The following is a 19019-nucleotide window of genomic DNA, read 5'->3' on the forward strand; positions in this document are numbered from 1 at the left end:
CCCGGATCAGGCCTCGTACCTGGCCCTGACGGATCCCCCGGGAGCCAGGCTCTGGCTGTGCCGTCGCGGGTCTGCACGGTTGCTTTCAGCCGGGGGAGGAAAACCCTCCTGCGATGAAGCAGCGGCATTTTACCAGGGGTCTGGATCAGCCCGAAGCCCCCCAGAAGCCCCCACCCCAGAATTCAGCACCCTGCGCTGCCGGGAGCTGTATCTCAGCCATCCAGAGTCCCGGATCAAATCCCAAACAATTGCTTTCCCACCGTGGAAAAACTTAGGGAGAAGGGAGAGAGGAACGGTGGGGAGAGATGCAAGCTAATCACTTTTACACCAGAAAAAGCACACTACCCAGAGGGCAGAAAACAGGTTGCGGGAACATGCTGACTTCGTGTGTCTTCTCCCTGGAAGCTACTGCAGCCCCTATGAAATATTGATGGGGGAACTCCAGTGCCCCCGCTTGCTGCTCCCGCCTCTCCTCAGCCGCACCTCTCCTCTGCCAACATTCAGACTCCATTAAGGCCACACGCCCGAGCACTTAGCGTTTCACGCCGCGCCGCTCCGCCGGCACGGCAGGCCTCACCGCGCGCCCCATCCGCGCCGGCAATCGGTTCTGTTACACAACACACGGATGAGCTACGATGATCCTTGTAACTGTAATTTAGCGGAGACGCGACACTGATGAGTTCATGGGTTTGTTTCTCATTAATCTTTTATGCTCGTTGAGCGCGGCGCGCTTTTTTTAGTACAAACCCTGCTCAACAAATAGGGAAACCAGATCTTCTCTCCACGCGGACCCCGCCGCCCTCGCAGGCGATCCGTCTGCCGCCGCGGAGCCGTACGGCATCCCTCACCAGGCAGGGCTCGTTTTGGCTGCGATAGCCTTGAATTCAACTCCGGCACAGAGATCCCGGCCTGCCGGGCATGACCCAGAGGCTCTGAGCTGCTGCAGACAGGGACCATCCTCATTGCGCCCACGGGGGATGACAAGGACAGGCTGGACGTCCCGGGGGAGCCTGCCTGAGCCGGGGCATCCCCAGGTTCCTCCACGGCTGGTTGCCTTGAGCCACCCATTGCGAGAAGGGTGACGGTACCAAGAACGGCCCAAAGCAATGGGGGAAGCCAGCAGATGGGCGTTAAGCCAAGGAAATGAGGGATGCTCCTTGGGAAGGGGTGGAAACCCCAGCCGAGCTTGGGAGCCGCCTGGATGCCTCCCTGGGATGGACAACAGATGAGTTTGGTACCAAAGGAAAACCAGCCCTGTGCCCTGGCTCCGGTGCTGCCCCGGGAAAGCCGGAGCTTGGCGGCGGAGCTGCTGCCAGTACCGAAGTGGAGAGGGGCCGGAGGCGACAAGCCGGGGGAGCGAGCGGCTGCCCCGTTTTCAGCACCGAATGAGCCCGGGCTGCAGTGCCATCGGCATCGTAACCACCGTTACTTGTGCCGTCACCCAAACAGCGCCGGGGGGGCTTTGCAAAGCAAACCGAGCCCTTCGCTCGCCGGCCAACGCGCCGCCTCCAAGCAGCCTCTGCCGAACTCCCACCCGCCCCGGCAGCGCAGCGGGGACGCAGCCAGCCGCGCCGTGCTGCCTCTCCTGGCAGGGGCCACGGTCCCCAGCCCGCGCTCCCCGGAGCCTGCCGAGCCGAGGATGCCAGAAGAGCCTCTGCAGGGACGGGAGGAACCGATCCACGTTCACAGCTAACGTTCAAACTTCTGCCAAGCCGAGCGCAGCCGCCCTCTCTCCAAAATCCGGCTTGCTGCAGAAAAGCACCAGGCAGACACCTGCAAACCATCTGTCGAGCAGCCCTCGCCTCGCCGAGCGCGGCACCGGCCGCAGGCGGCTCCCACCGAGAGGGGCCGAGCAGGACGAGGCACCCACAGGTGCCCGAGGCTCTGCCAGCGAGACCTGCCTGCCATCGGGTACCCCAAAGCCTCACAACGCTGGAACAAAAAGCTCATTTCCAGGGATAAAGCGGCTGCGATTGCTAAAAGCAGGTGTCAGGGGATCCTCCCCCGACAGCTTGTTCCCCAAATCTCCCACAGGGTTATAAATCCATCTCAAACAGCATCAAAACCAGCAGCTCACGGGGCTGGGCTGCCCTTGACCCTGAGATCCATCCCCTGCCCTTCCTGAGCCGGGCAGCCCCCGGCAGCTCCTGCTCCGGCAGCGCCGGCCGGGGCCGGCAGCAAGCTGGGCAGGTCGTTCTTACAAAGGGCTTCCAGTTCCACATAAATATCCTGGCAATCAGCGAGCGTCAGGGAAAGGAGCAGAGAGAAAGTACCGCCGTTTGATGGGGTTTGGGTAAAATATGGCTCTTTCTAAAATCTGCTGGAGCGGAGAGTGCGCGGGGCAGAATGATGAGGAGCCGGAGCAGCCGTGCTGCCGGGGGCCGCCGTCCATCACCCGCCCTCGTGCCGCACGGCCGATGCTCTGCCTTCAGCCGGGCATTGCTCGTCACTGCCCAGCGGCGAGGGGGTGATGAATGTCACCGGGGTACGCCGCTGGAAGACAGATCGGACGCAAGATTCAAGGCAGAGAAAAATCCTTGTCAGGACTTAAATACCGGCACCCTGGGAGCTGGAGGTTTGCAGTCAAACACCACGTGAGGAGCCGAAGCCCAGCAGAGCCGCACGGCATCTTCACGCGGCTGCCCCGGCACCGACCTTCCGCCGTCATTGCTCTCTGCGGCAGGACACGGTGTGCCCGGCTGGGCGGACAGATGGACGGGGCCGCGTGCGTTTTGCCCAGCATCGCCCCGCCGCGAGACCAGCGGGGAAGCGGTACCGCGAGCACCCTGCCCCGTGGCACCCGGCGTCCCAGCCGAGCGGAGATGCTGAGACCAAGTCGCGCCTGATGGCTGCGGGTCACGCCTGATGGCTACGGGCTCGCCCTCCCAGCTGGCCCCAGCGCAGGGCTCATCCCTGGCTGCGAGGGTCCCCACCGGCCGGGAATGAGGACCCTCGTGGGTGCTGGCTCCCGCACTCCGGCGGCTGGCAGGCGCGGGGGCTGGCTAATCCCTCATCTGCTCACAGCCCAACGAGAGCCAGCAGTTCCCTGCCTTTGGAAACGTATCAGAAAGCCAAGGAACCCGCGCGCAAGCCCATTTGAGAGGGGGAAAAAACCACCCAAGCCCAAATCCGTCTGTTTTTTTCTTTTTCTGAAGCCGTTTCCAGCTTCCCTGCCTTCCCAGCTTTTCACTGCTTTCTGTTTGCAGCAGCGCCTGCTCCTCTAACTCTGCCCGGTGCGGTGACAGCCCTGACACTCGTGTCAGCTTTGCAATTAGCTGCCGCCGTGCCAAACGCGCTCCCAGCAGACGCGAGGCTTGCCATCGCTCCGGCAGCATGCTGGCAGCCGGCGAGCCCTGGCAGCCGGAGCGGGCACAGCACCGCGGTCCTGCTCCTCCGGAGACCCGCTACCCTGCACGCCGGCCGGAGGGGGCTGGAGGCACCCAAAGGTGCCCAAGAGCCCTCCCCAGCACCCAACCGCTGCCGCCGGTGCAGGGCGGGTGGACAGGCGTGAGCCAGCGTCCAGGATAATCAAGAAAAACCAGACAGCCTTGGCTTAGCGTCCTCAGAAAATGGGGCTGGAAGGCGCCCCAGGGCCGTCCGGACAATCCTTGAAGAAATCCCCCACCGCCAGCGTCAACCTTATCAACGCCGCACACGCAGGAGCCGGGACCATCGAGTCCCGGCGCAGCGGCACAACCAGGAAAGGAGCCGGGACACCTCCGCTCCCGATTCCCTTTCCACCTCCTCCCTCCGGCTCCCAGGGCCGAGGAGGGGCCCCAGCGCTGCCAAAACCCCAAGCCCCTCAGCCGCATCCCGCCCCGGCCAGGGGAGACACTACCCCACTTTCAGACTTCAAAAAAACCCAACCCACCACCAGCAGGACGGATTTTTTCTCCCTGTTTTTTTCTCTTTGAATCAGGGTCCATGTGTTTGACTCCCCCACTCCAAGAGTATCACCAATTAAGATATCAATTTAGATAAATTGCAGGATCGGAGCAGATTTGTACTGCCGTTGCATCAATTGGGCAAATATAGCTTGCTAGAGCACGGAGCCGCTAACGAGATTCTGTAATTTAGCTGTCCGAGGGAGTGAATTTCTGATTGAAAAAGTGAAGCTGAAACCTCCCAAACGCCAGGAGCGGTGGTGACACCGAGACCCGGGAAAGCCCCAGCCCCCGGGGCCAGAACGACGGCTTGCTGCCCGCAGCAGGCAGCGCCCACGCCAGCAGAGCCCGCACGCCCGAGACCCTCACTCTTCCTCCCATCCCACGCAAAACAGCGGCGCTGCCGGACAGGGCGCTGCTCCCACGCTCATCCTGCCCGCCTTCGGTCGGATCTGACCCGCCGGCAACCTGCTTCGGCAGGGCCAGGTCCGTCACCGAGAGACGGACGGACCACAAACCCCACCACGGGGTACGAGGGCTGAGCAGGGCGGGATGCCGGCGCGATGGGCATCAGCTGCCGCGATGGGGAAGGGCTTCCCCGCGCCCGGAGACGCCTCGCTCACCCCAAAGACTGGAGCACCCCGTGTTTTGAGCCCCAGATGTGGAGCACGGCTGTGAAATGAGATCCTGCTGCAAAACGAGCTCCTGCCTTAAGGCTGAGGGCTTAAACACGGCAGAAACCGGCCCTGGCTCTGGCCCAGCCAGGCAAGGATTGGGCAATTTCACCGGAGGCGAGCGCAGCACCAGCCACGGCGAGGGTGGCGGTACGGCTCGGCCTCCATCCCGGTGAGCCGCTAAGCCCATGGTAGTGGCAGGACATGGCCTGGGGAAGGATCGCCACGAACGCTCCTGCTCCGGAGACGCTGCCCCGAACCAAGGGGACCGGCCCGGCGAAGGGGCTCCAGCCATCCCGGCGCACCGCGGCACCGGCACCGCACCTGCAGACCCAGCACCTGGGCCGCGGCGGGAGATGCATCTTCATCTGAATACGTTATGCTCCTCGACAGAGACAAGCGATAGAGATATAAAATGTTATCAGCTCCTGCTCTCAGGATTCATTTCGCATTGGGTGATGAAGGTGGGAGATGAAAGGCTGTAGGATTTTATTACGCTGAATTTTCAGTTTGTCATTTCCCATCTACTCGATCAGGTGCCTTGGGACCAATTTGCGCTCGGCGGGATGGAGATGGATCTCCCCGGCGGAGCCACGCTAACTACACGCTACCTACTACGGTGGGTACGCGCCGAGCCCCAACCGCAGGCAGAGCAGCTCGCAGCCAACGCTGCCGAGCCCCAGCGCTCTGCTACGGAGCTGCCGGACCCACACGCAGCACCCCATGGGGAAAGCTTTCCAGAACAGCCCCAAATCAACCCTATATATATATATATATATATATATAGTCTGAGCTCAAGGCATGCACATATATATGTGCACCTTTGTAAGGGTCTCCCACACTGAGCCCCCCGGTGCAGAACGCTCCAGAGCAGAGGAGCTGGAGCAGGGATTAACGGGGAGCAGGGATTAACGGGGAGCAGCAGCAGCACCCAAGGGTCCGCTGTGGGGCTGGGGGAGCTCGGGGGCAGAAAGCTTCCCCCTGCAAGCAGCAAAGCACCGAGCCAGGGGTGGGGGAGAGGGGCACAGAGCGGAGCAAGGGGCTCAGTTTGTCTGGGTGGGGCTTTTTTTTGGTCAATTGTTGGGGGGTTTTGATGGTTTTTTCTCTTTTTTAAACTAATGATCTGGAAGAGGTGGGGGGTAAGCATTTCATTAATTGCATTCACAGGTAATTAAGCAACCGCATAAGCAGAGCCAGAGATGAAAATGCAGAAGGACCTAAAGAAGGATAAAACCCAGAAAGAAAGAAATGAGGTTTAACTGGGGCACCCACAAGCCAGGGTGGCCGAACTCGCTCCCGCACGGGGCAAGGGCACCCACAAGCAGCGTTGGGGAGACCACGAAGGGCAAGAGAGCTCGCACCGGCGCCTGAAACCCTCCTGGTTCGGGGACGCCCAAGCAGGAGGCTGGCATGGCAGCACCAAGCCGAGTACCCAAACGGCTATTTTCTGAATCTCATCACTACAGCCATCGCGGCCACGCAGGCTCCCCCCGAAACCGGGGCAGGACGGGCTCCGGAGCGCCGGCTGCCCCAGCTCCTGGAGGAGAAGGAAGGAGAGGAGGAAGATGGAAGCAGCTCCTGCTCCGCAGCGGTGCTGCACGACCTGGGCTTGCGCTGGCCAGGCCACGCTCGCGAGGACGGGTAACTTCACGCCACCGGAGGGTCTGGCAGCGGGACCCGGCACCTGCGAACGCTGGATGCAACGTAAAGGTGCAGACATTTCCAAATACCGAGCCCACTCCGTACAGCGAGCTCCTCACGCAAGAAGCCAGACGCAGATCAGCGACTTGGCTGCGATCCGGCAACTTCGGGGTGCTGGGGCACCTGCAGCGCGCTGGCGAGCGTGCCCCCAACGCGCCTCCCTGCGCCGCTGCATTAAATGCACTCAAACACGGTGAAAGAGGAGGGTAAACACCGCGAGGGGCCGCAGCCAGGCCCCAGTGGGGGGAAGACCCCGCATCCAGGACATCCCCCGGGCAGCGCCGTGCACGGCGGCAGGGCCGGCAGCGAGCCCGGCAGCTCCCAGGGAGAAGGCAACTGCCCGTGTGCCGGGGCCTCAGCGCCAAAGCAAACGAAGGATTTGGCCAGCGGAGCCGGCAGCACGGTGCGGGGCAGCTGCCTTTCTGCAGTCTCCTTGGAGACTACGACCGCTCCGCAAAGAAACCACCGGCAGCACCGCACGGTGCCGGCGGGGCACGAGGGAGCGGATCCCCCCCGCCAGCACCGGTGGCCACTTTGTAGCCACTCCACACCCTCCCTGCCGTGCAAGCGTGCCGCTCGGCTTCGCGGTGGCTCCCGTCCACCCAGCGCTGACGCCAGAGAAACAGCGGGAGAAAGAGGCTAATCTGGGAAGTTATTCATAATTCAGTGTGTACAAAACAAGGCGGCATCCTAGGAGGGAGGAATTTCCAAATTACTGTTCCCACAGCAACCCGGGCTCTGCCCCTGCGCACACCAACAGCTCGGGGAGCCGCGGCACGCGGTGCCGTCGCCTGCCAGCACGGCGAGGCCAGCCCGAGCTGGCACTCGGCACATCAGTGCCGTTCAGGGAAAAAAACAGCCCTGGAAAAGGCGGCTTTCGCGTAATCCTGAGGGAAGGCTGGCTCTCTGCTCCCGGCTGGAAAGCCCTCCTCTCGCTCGCCGGCGGGAGGGCTCCTCGCCATCTCGAGAGGCGGAGGTTTCCACTGGGAACAACGTGGGTGCTCGGCGGGCGTCTCAGCAGCTCTCCAGCGCATCAGCCATTGGGGGGGGGAATAAAAGAAAGAGAAAAGCAGCAAGCAGATAAATCCCTGCCCTAAGGAGCTTTTGGGTGGCTTCACACCAGTTGCTGCCCGGCTCCTGTGCCCATACCGCAGGTCACAGCCCTGCCGGCAGGCACGCACCCCACGCCGAGAGAGGGGCACGGGGACCAAACCGGCGTCCCGGCTCCCGGCCCAGCCGAGGCGCTTGGAGGGGAGGTGAAGGGGACTCAGCGTGCGACCCGCAGCCGCACGGCAGAGCTTATTTGGGCGCTTTCACGTCACTGCTGAGCGCGGGGCTCGCGGTCCGGCGCACGCCGGCTTGCACGATGCTCAAACCAAGCACAGCGGAGACCAAACTGCGCGCGAACAACGCGGTGTTTTCTGAAGGCTTCGGTCCCTGGGATTTCTCTATCGGATCCTGAGGCCGCAGGTCTCAGCGAGTCAGACCCCAGCACCCCTTCGAGCCGGGGGACAGAGGAGCCCGCTTCCCAGAGGCGGGGAGGAAGGAGGGAAGAGCTCCCCGGCCCCAGCCAGCCCCGCGGTGGAGGGGAGAGATGCTCAGAGCGGCACGGCCGAGTCCCTCGCTGACCGGCACAGCGGGGAGGAAAAGGAAAACCAAAGGGTTTCGCACACTTTGCATCGTCTCCAGCAGCCCTGCAGCCTCCTGCTTCTCCCCGCAGCGACGGGCAAACATCAGGCCGCAGGGGAAGCGGAGGGCAGAGCCGCTGCTGTGCTGCGCCGCGCCAGCAAAGGAACAGCCCCAGCCCAAAGCCCGCGGCTGGCAAAGGACCCGAGGATGCTGAGCAGCAGCTCCCCCGCTGCCCGTGTGCCCATCCGCCGAAGGGCACGAGTGCGCGGGGACGAGTCGCCCATCCGCCCGCGCGCCCCCGAGCAGCAGCCCACCGCACGTCGCCCACAGCCCCGTGCCCGGGACACGGGGCTCTCCCGCTGCCCTGGAGCGGAGAGCTGCAACGGCACCCACGATACCGAGGGGGAAACTGAGGCAGGAGATGAGGGAGGCATCGGTCTCCCTGCAGCCAGCAGAGTCACGCTCAAACCCTCCCCAAGGCCTCCTGCATCCCATGAGACAGGGCTCCCCGGGAAGAAAGAGGGGGTGCTTGGTGGGGGGGTCAGGCCAGAGAGAAGAGGAGCCTCACGGGGAGGGGACTCCATCCAGGGACGCTCACGGACACCAGCAATCGCAGAGCACCCTCCCCACCCCACCCCGCGGTCACCTCCCCACCAGGCGTCCCCACGGTCACCTGCGTGCTGTCCCCCTCCAGCCGGGGGGGTCGGATGCTGGACAGGTGAATGGTTTTGTGGTCCCCAGAGTTCAGCTTCACCACGATGGCGTCCGCGTTCAGCACCTGCATCACCTGCGGAAGGAGAGAGGTCAGGGTGAACACCACGCTCGCGGGCAGCGTGGCACCCAGGGCAGCGCCCCGCAGACAGCACGAGCCCTGGCACCGGGCACTGCCGCGACACCGAGCTGGCGCGCACCCTGACCCACCCTGGCTCCGGCCCCCGGCAAATGGCATGGAGTGAGCGGCTCCAAGCCCATGCCGGGTGCCCAGTGGGTCTCTGGAGCGAATGCGGCTCGCCAGCGTGTCCGCAGTCCTGCTCTCCAAGCCCGAGGAGCTCAGCGCTGGCCAGAGCCCTGCAAGGTCCCCGGACGGTGACGCCGCGGCACACCAGCACATCGCCAGCCGTGTGCCATCCTGTTCCGGGGCTCAGCCCCCCAGGGCTTCACTCCAGAAACAAAACCAGAGAGGGGACTGGACCACAGGCATCGATACTGGATGACAGACGAGCGCACGTAGAGGAGGGAGCGAGCACAGCCCGCGGCGGAGCCTCTTCCACCCCACGACCGTGGAACAGCGCGTCCTGGCTGGTGGCTCCTCACGCACCCGGGGAGCAAATTAATTAGAAAAACCGGTGGCAAAGGCGGGCAGGGCTGCGCAGGCAGGCGCAGGGCGGGGGGCTCGGGGCACGCTCTTCTGATCTTTTCAGCTTTCATTAAACACCACGCTCCAGCCCAGACCGAGGGGCAGCAGGCAGAGCAGGACAAGGCACCCGGTTATTCCCACTGGCAGGGCACGGACCTGCCCCTGCCCGCTCCCAGTACAAACCCAGTCCCCCCCCAGTCACACCAGGGCAAAAGGTTCCCGTTGCTGCTCATCGATGACGAGCCCGGGGAGCGCAGCCCCACGCAGCCGAGCCAGAGCTCGGGGGGAAGCGGAGGGAGGAGGGCCCAGCCTTGCCCCCCTCGCAGCACTTTTTGCCCCAGCAAGCACATCAGTCCCTCAAAACGTGCTTAGCCAAATGGATAACAGGATTATAGGAATTAAAATTAAAGCAGACACAGAGGGTTGCCAGGGCTCCTCTCGGCACAGCAAACCCCCCAGGGAACATCCCTACCCACAGACGCAGCCTCTCCTGGGACCCAGATCCTTTGTTTTTCATAGGCAGAAGCGAGCCCAAAGCAGTTTGCATGCTAAATGGAGTAATCAAATCTCATGCTTCAGGGCATCCTCACCGCTGGAGGGGTCAGGACGGGACCCCGGCAGCGCTTTGGGCAGCTATCCCTTCCCTCTCGCAGAAGGCTTAGAAAAAGCAAGACGTGAAGATAAGATACTGCGGCCAGGGGAGCCGCAGGTCAGATCCGGGGGCAAATCCCGCGCTACATTACGCATCCATCACGTGCACTCCGCGCTTCCATGTCGGAGCCGCAGGAGCAGCGGTCAGATCTCATTTGTTCTCTGGCAAGAGGCGGCAGCAGGGCAGGCTCCTGCCGGCAGGCAGCGGCCGGCTCCCGGCCCCCCAGCCTCGGGCACAGCCCGGCTTGCGTGCGGGACCCATCGACTGGCACCGGGGCCTCGCCGAGCCCCTCGGGCCCCAAGCAGCCCCTTCCTGGCAGGAATTAACTTGCAGGGCCCTTCGCCAGGCCGATCCGGCTGCAAGGGGACCCTGCAGGGGCACGGGATGCTGGAGGATGTGGTACCCGGGGCCAGGGCACCCAGGGGCTGCAGGGCGGCAGCAGGAGCCCAGGGTGATCCCTGGGTGCCCACTTCTCTCCTCCCCTCCTCGGACACCCACTCCCCTCAGCAGCATCGCCCCAGGCAGGGAAGCGGAAGAGGGGACCCGACGGGCAGGAGCGGGGCACGGTGACGGAGGTGACAGCGGCAGCAAAGCCGGAGACAGCGCAGCCTCAGAGGCTGGGCCATTTTTCTTCCTAACAATTTCGCAGCTTGCTGTGGCCAGCTTCCTTTATCCAATATTTATTGTGGCTTCACCTGCCTCAGAAAAGCACTTTGATAAATGGATGGAAAGGATTGTTTGGTTTTTTTAAAAATCTCTGCTGCTTCTTGCAGAGGCTGCGTGGTCTGGTGCCGCCTCCCCAAACCCCCCGGGACACAGCCTTCACCCCACGCCCAGGCTCCTCCAGCCGGGTGCACGGAGGGGAGGCCTGGGTGATGCTCCAGCGACCCACGGCCGATCCCCAGCCACGCTTGCCACCCTCGCCCCGGCTGGCCACCCTCGCCCTGGCCAGGCTTGCCACCCTCGCCCCCCTTGCTGCTCCCCCAGGGCGAGAAGATCAGAGCGGTGCCTTGCCGATATTTTTCGCACGAGAAGTTTTTCTCCCTGATCCCAACAGGGTTCCCAATTTTCCACCCCAGGGCTTTGCTCACCCTGTGCTCCTGCCCTGCCACCGGCTGGCGGTCCCTGCCCGGCGCTAACGAGGGCGGCTCGTTAGAGCTCCTGGGAGAGGGCTCAGGGACGGGCTGCTGCACAGGGAGCATCCCCGAAGCCAGGAGCGCCCTGACCTTGCACGACAGGGAGGGTGGCACTTTGGGAGCTGGCGGCCAGCGCCGAGAGAGCGGCCGGTACTGCTGCCCAAAGAGAAAACTGCTTTTTGAAGGGTTTTGGCACGGTCTGGTGCTCAGCTCAGCAGGAGAGCGGCTCCCGGGCTGGCTCTGGCAGATCCCACTGAGATTTGGCCACGACGAAGGCTCCGAGCATTTTGCAAAGGGGGGAAAAAGGAAAAAAAAAAAAAAAAAACCACCAAAAAACAAGACACAGGCACAGCTCATCCACAACCGCCTCCTCCAGCCTGCACAGCGCCGGTGCGGGGCGGGAGGCGACGCGCAGCCCAGCGAGCCCGGGTGCGGCCGAGGGGCTGCCCACGGAGCCCCGCGCGCCCCAGGCGAGCTGCCGCTCCCAGCCGCTCGCCCCAGCCCGAGGGGGCCGGTCCTGCCCCGCAGCCGGGCGATGGGACGACGCGGCCTGCGAGCCCCCGCGCAGAGCTGCTTTATAAACAGCTTTTGGCAGAGCATAGCTTTCAGCGTAATGTATTCAGCTCTAAGCAGCGCTGTCCCCAATTCCTGGGTGCTCCAAGACAAGCTGACGTAGGGAATTCAGGAGAAAGCCTCCAGCCTCTTCACATTTTTATTCCACTGCTTTTCTTCTTGCCGCTCACAGGCATCAAATCCACAATCGAGGCCAAGCCTTAATTTCTCCCCAAACCAACCCCTCTGCTCAAAGCACCGGCAGCTGACCGCGACGGCAGGGGGATCCAAAATTAGCCGGAGCCGATTTGCCGCGGTTGCTCAACGGTGCAAAGACAGGTTGGGATCTTCCTCCTCCTCCCCCCGCCACCCCCTGGCAGCTCCTGCGTCAGCTCTGCCGCTGCAAACGAGCACCTCGGCGTTCTGCCGAGCACGGAGGCGGCTTCAGCGCCGGAGCAATCGCTGCCTGCCTGCCCGCTGCCTGCCTGCCCGCTGCCTGCGGGTGCTCGGACCCCTCCGCAGGGCGCTGGGAGGATGGATGGGGGCTCACGGGGCCCCGCGGGGAGGCCGGGCACGTGCCCAGCTCTGGGATCAGCTCCGGCACTCGGAGGCGTGCGGGCATTTGTCCTGATTTTCCCTGTCACTTACAATTCCCGGGAAGGGAAAAAGACCAAAAATTGACACTGCAAAACCGACAGCGCCCGGGGGGGCCTCGGCTGACAGCTCCCTAAACGCTGCTTTGCACGGGCCTGCAGAAAGAGCAGATTTTAACCGAAGGCGGAGAAATTCTGCGCCTCCTCCCCGGGAAGCGGGACGGCATCGTGGCGCTCACCGCGTGCGGGGGCTCTTACTGCAGAGCCAGGGCAGCCAGGGAGCGGCCCCCGGGCTGCAGCGAGCCGGGGGCCAGGTGCCGCCAGGCTGGGGGGGGACCCCGGCAGAGCGAGGGGCTGTGCCCAGCACCGGGGGCCATCCTGCACGCGCTGCCCCGCGACCCTAAGCGGGATGCAGCCCGCACATCGGGGTCCCCTCCGCTCCACGGCACCGGGGGTGGATTCCTACCGCTGCCGGGGGGCACGGCTGCCCCACAGCAACGGCTGGCACGAGGGCTGGAAGTGCCACTGAGCCTCAAACCCACCGCAGACACCTTTGCTGCCTTGCCGGGGGGCTCGGGACAAGAGACCTGCCTGCCGCAGCTCTCCGCCAGCCTCCCAGCCCGCACACGAGCTATTCAGCAAAACAACGGGCATCTTCGAAATGCCAGGAGCGTCCAGCCGCCCCCTCCACCAGCCCTCCGCAAGCTGCTGAGCAAAGCATGACTAACGGCCCCCGTGCCGGCTCCTGGCGCGGGCTCCGGCAGCAGCCTCTGCCAGCGGCAGGATGGCGCTTCCGAGCGCGCCAGCGCCTTCGCACGGCCATCCCCGCGCCCGCAGGGGCATTGGCCTGGGGGTTGTTTCTCACCGCGACAGCGGCACTTTGGGCAAGGACCAAACGTGGTCCTTCGCCCCGGGGACGGGCTCTCACCTCTGGCCTTCTCAGAGACCCTCTGGGCTTGGCATCCGGGCCACCTTCGGACGCCACTCCAAGAGGAAAAGCCCAGCCAACCCTTCACCGCCTGGGGAAGCTGGTGGGAAGTTTTTGGGGACCTGCGCTACCGCGACCACCAGCCGTATCCCAGCTGACAAACGGGCAGCTGCAGAGACGGGCGTAATCTCAGAGTTAACGCACGAGCCAGCGCCTCCCCAGCCTCGTCCCACGGGACAGGAGCTGCCGCACGGATCCCGGTGACAGCGCCGCACGGATGAGCTAATTGAGCCGGTTGCACCGCGCAGCTGAGACTGCACCGGCTGCAAGAGCTCCTGGCTTTGCCCTGCCCGACCCCCCCACCAGGCACGCTCTGCCCCAAGCCCTGCCGCCCCAGTCTACCCCACAGCCGGCAGCGCCGGGGCAGCCGGCGGCCCCCGAGGCAGGCAGGGAAGGAGCAGCTCCCCGGGAGCAGCCAGGCTCGCTCCCACGCCTGCAAGGCACGGGTGTCCGGGCCCAGCCCTGGCAGGGATGGAGCAGCCGGAAGGATGCTCCGGGGCATGATCCAACCCGGGTGCCGGGGCAGCGGGGAGCGCAGGGGTTAAGCTGACTTTCCAAGAAATCCAGCTGCTGCACATTTCCCAGGGTTTCCAGCAGAACCGAGGCCCCGGGTGAGCCGGCAGCACCATCTAGCGGGCTGCTCCCCCCCCCCCCCCCCCCCCCCCGAGCAGTGCCCGGACCCCCACACCCCCCCGCAGCCCACCGCCGCGCTCCCGGGCGAGGTGCTCCTCCGCAGGGACGCCCACCGCCCACCCAGGGCAGGGGCACTCGCCCGGTGGCACAGCCCCGCTCGCCTTCTCCCTTTGGCACCGTTTGCGCTCTCCGAACCGCGCCAGGGCAGGGGTAGGCAGGGTTTCCGTGCGGCAGGAACGCGGGCACCGCTGCGGTGGGGCACCCCCGGAGCTGCTCTCACATGCGTGGGGCTAACGAGGCCCCAGAGCTGGGCCAGCCGCTGCAGGGAGGTGCTGGCCGGGGGCTCTGCCCCACAGAGCCCCACGGCTCCGCACCAGCAGCCCCCAGGACCGGGGCAGGGGCTGCGCCTGACACCGCGCTGGAAACGCAGGCAGGAGAGGGAAGGACAACTCTGCCGAGCCCAAACAGCCCTCTGCAGGCAGGAGAGCGGCAGGCAGGGCGAGAGCATCCCTGCGGCACCCGGCCAGCTGGAGCCCGGCCCCAGGGCACCCACCAGCCCTTCCCCACGCACCGTGGGCCCTTCCCCTCCGCTTCGTTTCACCTCTTCCCACCCCAGGCCTGCCCGAGACCCCAGCGTGCGCCCGGGCGGTCGTGCACCGCGGTGGGGACGTAGCAGTGGCAAAACCCTCTGGGGCCTGGCCAAGCACATGCAGAGGCCAGCAAGGGCAGCCGGGCACCCTGCCCTCCGCCCCCGCACAGGCAGACCCTGCCTGCCCCTTCCCCTGCTCTGCCAGCCGCTCACCTTGGCCACAAACTGCTTGTCCTTCTGATCCAGGTTTGCCGTGGGGGCCACGTAGTCCCTCCAGATCCTCAGCTTGCGCTCCTTGGCGAACCTGGCGAGGGGACAGGCGTGACGCCCGGGCAGGCGTTCCCAGCAGGGACGGACCTGCCGTACGTTACATCGTCCAGCAAAGGCCTGGCAGAGGCAGCGGGGCTGGCGCGGACTCGCAAGGAGAGATCGCATCTGCCTCCCACCCAGGAGCGCGCTGGGGGTCCCCCACACGTGGATGGGGAGCTGGGGTCACCCCGGGCACCCCACGGGTGCGGCTCGGAGCGTGCCCACCCCAGCACCCAGCCCTGCGGCTCCCGGCATCGGACTCACCTTTCGGCCGCGCGCAGCTTGTCAGCGCCGCGGGTGTAGACGGCGATGGACCAGTCCACGCAGCGGGCAAAGCCCTCCTTCAGCAAGAGCTCGGTGATGTTCCCGTTCTGCGGAGGAGGCGTGCGCTCAGCCGCGGGGGACGCGGCATCGACATCTGCCCCTGCCCCCCGAGGAGAGCTGGCCTCCCCGTCCCTGCCCCGCTGCGAGGGGGGAGCTCACTCGCCCTGCTCAGTCCCTTGGATGTCACAGGTCCCCAAAGAGCCCTGCGAGGCCTGGCCACAGCTCCCAGTGCCCCCAGGGCCACTGGAGACCACCCCAGCGACACCCACGGGACTCTGCTCTCCTCGTGGGCTGCTCAGATGGACCACGGTCTCCCAAATCCACCAGTAAAGAGCCCACAACCCCCGGCTGCCCTGAGCCCCCACCAGAGGCACCTGGACCTTGCAACCACCTTTAGCATCTCCAGCAAGGGATGGCCAACGGTCCAACAGCCCGCCGGGACCCTCTCCCACCCCCTGCCACCGCCAGCCCCACTTGCCGGGTGCAGGATGGTGCCCAGGATGTTCTGGTTGTGGCAGCTCTCCAGGACGATCTGCACATCCCTCTGCAGCAGCCGCGACTCCGTGAAGAACTTGGCTTCGGCCGCAAACGGCTCAGGGACTTCGGGGGCGTCCGCCTCCCGCTTGAACGTAGGGCACTGCGGCAGAGGGGGGACGGTCAGGGCACGGGCTGGCCCCCAAAACCTCGGCAAGGGGGTGGGAAACCTCCTCGGGGAGGAAGGCTGCACACAGCCCCCGTGCTCCGGCTGTAGCTTCTGGAAGAGACAGGCTGGGGGGCTGCGCGTACCGATGCTTTCGTGCCTTTGGCACCAATGCAGCCCTTACCCGCCCCAGCAAACACTGCCGGGAGCAAACCGGGTACGGGGACCAACCCCCAGCGTAGTCCTGCCTAGGGGGGAGCCACCCTGGCTCAGATGGGCAAGGAAAGATAAAGCTCTGGTGCTCCAGGATGGCACCGTGAGAGGGAGCGGAGGCAGGAGGCTCCCCAGCACCGCTGGGGCGGGCAGGCAGGCAGGGCTGCTCTGCCCCAGCCGCCCCAGGAGCCCCCAGCCCCAGAGCCACCTCCACGGCAGCCTCCTGCCACGCTGGGTGGCCAAGCTCTCCGGCCCACGCACCAGGAGCCCCGCCGATGCCAGCCCGTGCCAGCGGCGCAGGGACCACCGCTCACCCAGCACACGGGGGATCCTTGCAGGGTGTCTGACAGCCCAGAGCTCGGGCTGCTGCCGGGCCTGGCAGCACGGAGCGGCACCCACCAAACCCAAACTTGTTCCCATCCCCGCAGGGACAGCCTGCACCGGCACGCACGCAACCACAGGCTGCAACCAGCCTGTTACTGGAAGGTGCGTGCAGCACGGCACAGCAGGCAGCGAGGCAGCTGCACCCTTGCCTCCATCCCTCCCTGCCCTGGTCCCGCGGGCCCGGCAGCGGGCAGGTACCGGTGCAAGCCCTGCACACTTGCACTGGTGCCAAAAGGCACCGAGGAGGATGCACGATGAACGACGGTGCAAATTCAAGAGGGAATCTGCTGCAAAGACGACCGCTGAGCATGCTGCCAGGGGCCGGGCCAGCAGCTGAGCCTCACCTTGATCCCCGAGAGCATGACGGTGACCAGGTAGTAATCGGGGAGGAGGAGGGCTCTCACCACGCTGCCGTCCCGGACGTGCTCTATGATGGCTGCAGAGCAAAAGCAGAGAGGTTGGTCCTGCTCTGGAGGGGCTTGGCAGGAGCCACGGAGCCGGAGCCAGCTCCCCACGGCAAGAGCGTGCCGGGAACAGCACCCAAGCAGCGCGGCGCAGGCAGCCAGCCCCCGAGGCCACGGGCAGGCAGGCAGGCAGCCAGCAGAGGATGGAGGACAGGGGCGACCCCGGCGCCCGGCAGCGAGGGCCAGAGTTGGTGCCAGCTTACCATTAACTGGCTTCTGGTGCATGGAGTCCACGAAGTGCCGGGGGTTTTCGATGGTGTACTTGAGATCCCGGATGGTGTGGGAGCCCGTCCCCTCGCTCCACATCCCCTTCTTGGCACTCTTGGCCTGCTCCTCCAGCTCCGCCAGCCTGCTCTGCTCCGGGCTGCAAGGACAGGACGAGACGGGGTGAGGCCAGGCCTGGGGCGGGCAGGACACTGCACGTTTTATCACTGGGAAGGGCCATCTTTCAGGCACTTTTCTGGATGCTTTAACAATTTGACCACTCGCGTCTAGAAAAGGCACCGCCTGGGTGAGCCGGCGAGCGATGCTTCGTGCTGCGGACAGCAACACACAGTAAATCAGAGTAAGTTTCTCCAGCACCACGGCAGGGAGACTGCACCGCCGACGTCCGAATGCCCGCCGCGGGAAGCCCCGCTGACAGACTGGGGAGGTTTACGCCACGCAGCCGTTTCAGAGGCTGCTTTGCGCACCGCGGTGGAAAGGCAGCCCCGGGGAGACGGGGCCGCGGCAGCCCCAGCCCCCGGCGTGGCAGAGGACGCTTTGGCAGAGGAGGGACGGCGCGCCCAGGTACGCGGCTGACGTGCCGCACCAACCCACGGACCGTCCCCGTCCTGCACACGCAGGCGGCTGCCTAAGGCAGAGCCCAGCAGCGGCCCCCTCCCAACGCTGACGGCCAGCCCCGCCGCGCGCTGCCCCAACCCGTTAAACAAATCCGGTCATCGCTGTGTTTTAGCACTCTTCAACTCGGGGCAAAGCTGCAGCCTGATGAATCCCAAGTTCACCGCAGAAGCGCCCGACCTGAGCAGCTGACGAGTGGCTGAGAGTCACCTCGTGCACCCATTAATTAACGCACCCTTTGGAGTATTAGGAGAGCAAACGCGGAGCAATGACGTGCTCCAGGCGATATTTAATTGCAGGAAGCTCAGTCCTGTGCTAACCACGCTGCACCAGCCCCGTCGTGCTGGTGACTGAGCTCGTGGCAGCGGCATCGCCCAGCCTGGGGGGCTGCGCATCCTGCTCCCGCACTGTCACCGCGGGGGCCGGGGTGACCGGCTTCACCGGGCATGCTGCCCGCTGGGTGCGCTGGTGGGAGGAGGTTGAAGAACCAGAGCAGTAGACCCCCGCGAGCCTGAAGCCACCAGAAGGTCCCCGTGGGGCCCCCAGCACAAGCAGTGGACAACACCACCCAACCTGCACCCCGATTTCCTCCCCTCCGGCACAACAGGCCAGTCCAAAAGCACCTGAGAAGTCCCGGGGAGCAAACGCACGGGGGACCTCGGTCACCTCCCTGGCCGGAGCGAGAGGCTCCCCTGCTCTCCTTCGCTGAGCCACCACGCAACCGTCCTCCGATGGGATCAGCGGCACGGCCGCAGCCGAGACGCTCCTGCAGCGGAGCCAGGGGAGGGGGCTGCACAGCCGGGCGAGGGGGCTCCGGCGGGGAAGGCTGGCTGGAAAGCAGGGACGAGCGCAGAGGAACCAAGCCAGAGCCGAGGTCCTGCCTGGCCCATCACCCCGACTTCCAGGTGCCCGGGGAGCGCCAGCCCCGGCGGGCTCCAAGGGCTGTCCCTCCACCCTGCGAGCACAGCTTCCCGTGGGTGCCAACGGCCACGGGCCGTGGCCCAGCCGCTCGTGACCAGCCCTGCGTGGGCTCGCGGTCCCCCTTCGGCACAAGCCCCAGCAAGGGCCCCCAGGGGACATTTCCAATGGGAAGCGGGAGAAAGTCAGTGCAAAAGCCCCGGTGGCCTGGCAGGCGGAGGCTTTCCTCCTTCACTCCACCTCCGCAGCCCAAGAGCGACGCAGGAGGTGCAGAACCAGGACAGGGCGGCAAGAGCCAACTCCGGCTGAACCCCGGTCATCCTACGAACGCCGCCGGTCCTCGCCAGGCTCCACCACCGGCGCTGCGCCTGCTCTCCTGGCAGCTCCTCGCCCCCGGCCCCAGCAGCCCCACAGGCCGGTGGCTTCTGCAGCCCCTCCAGCATGGGCACAGCAGCTTTCGCGCCTCTCCCAGACATCACTGCCCTGCGGCGGTCCCCGACCGTGCCAAAGCAGAGCCACTGAACTCTGCCAAGGGCACC

The 19019-nt window shown here is 65.3% G+C and overlaps 1 protein-coding gene across 1 annotated transcript in view; it reads right to left on the reverse strand.

Moving 5' to 3' along the window:
• SND1 (staphylococcal nuclease and tudor domain containing 1) overlaps positions 1-19019 on the reverse strand; it is a 134365-nt gene that overhangs the window by 105801 nt on the left and 9545 nt on the right. Inside the window, exons 5-10 of the mRNA XM_082310600.1 lie at positions 16926-17086; positions 16603-16694; positions 15500-15658; positions 14962-15068; positions 14602-14692; positions 8562-8675 (exon numbers count right to left, since the gene is read on the reverse strand). Of these exons, the coding sequence (XP_082166726.1) occupies positions 8562-8675; positions 14602-14692; positions 14962-15068; positions 15500-15658; positions 16603-16694; positions 16926-17086 (724 nt within the window). The remainder of the gene's footprint in view (positions 1-8561; positions 8676-14601; positions 14693-14961; positions 15069-15499; positions 15659-16602; positions 16695-16925; positions 17087-19019) is intronic.

Source organism: Platalea leucorodia (genome assembly GCF_965183815.1).
Source record: "Platalea leucorodia genome assembly, chromosome: 4".
Classification (NCBI taxonomy): Eukaryota; Metazoa; Chordata; class Aves; order Pelecaniformes; family Threskiornithidae; genus Platalea; species Platalea leucorodia.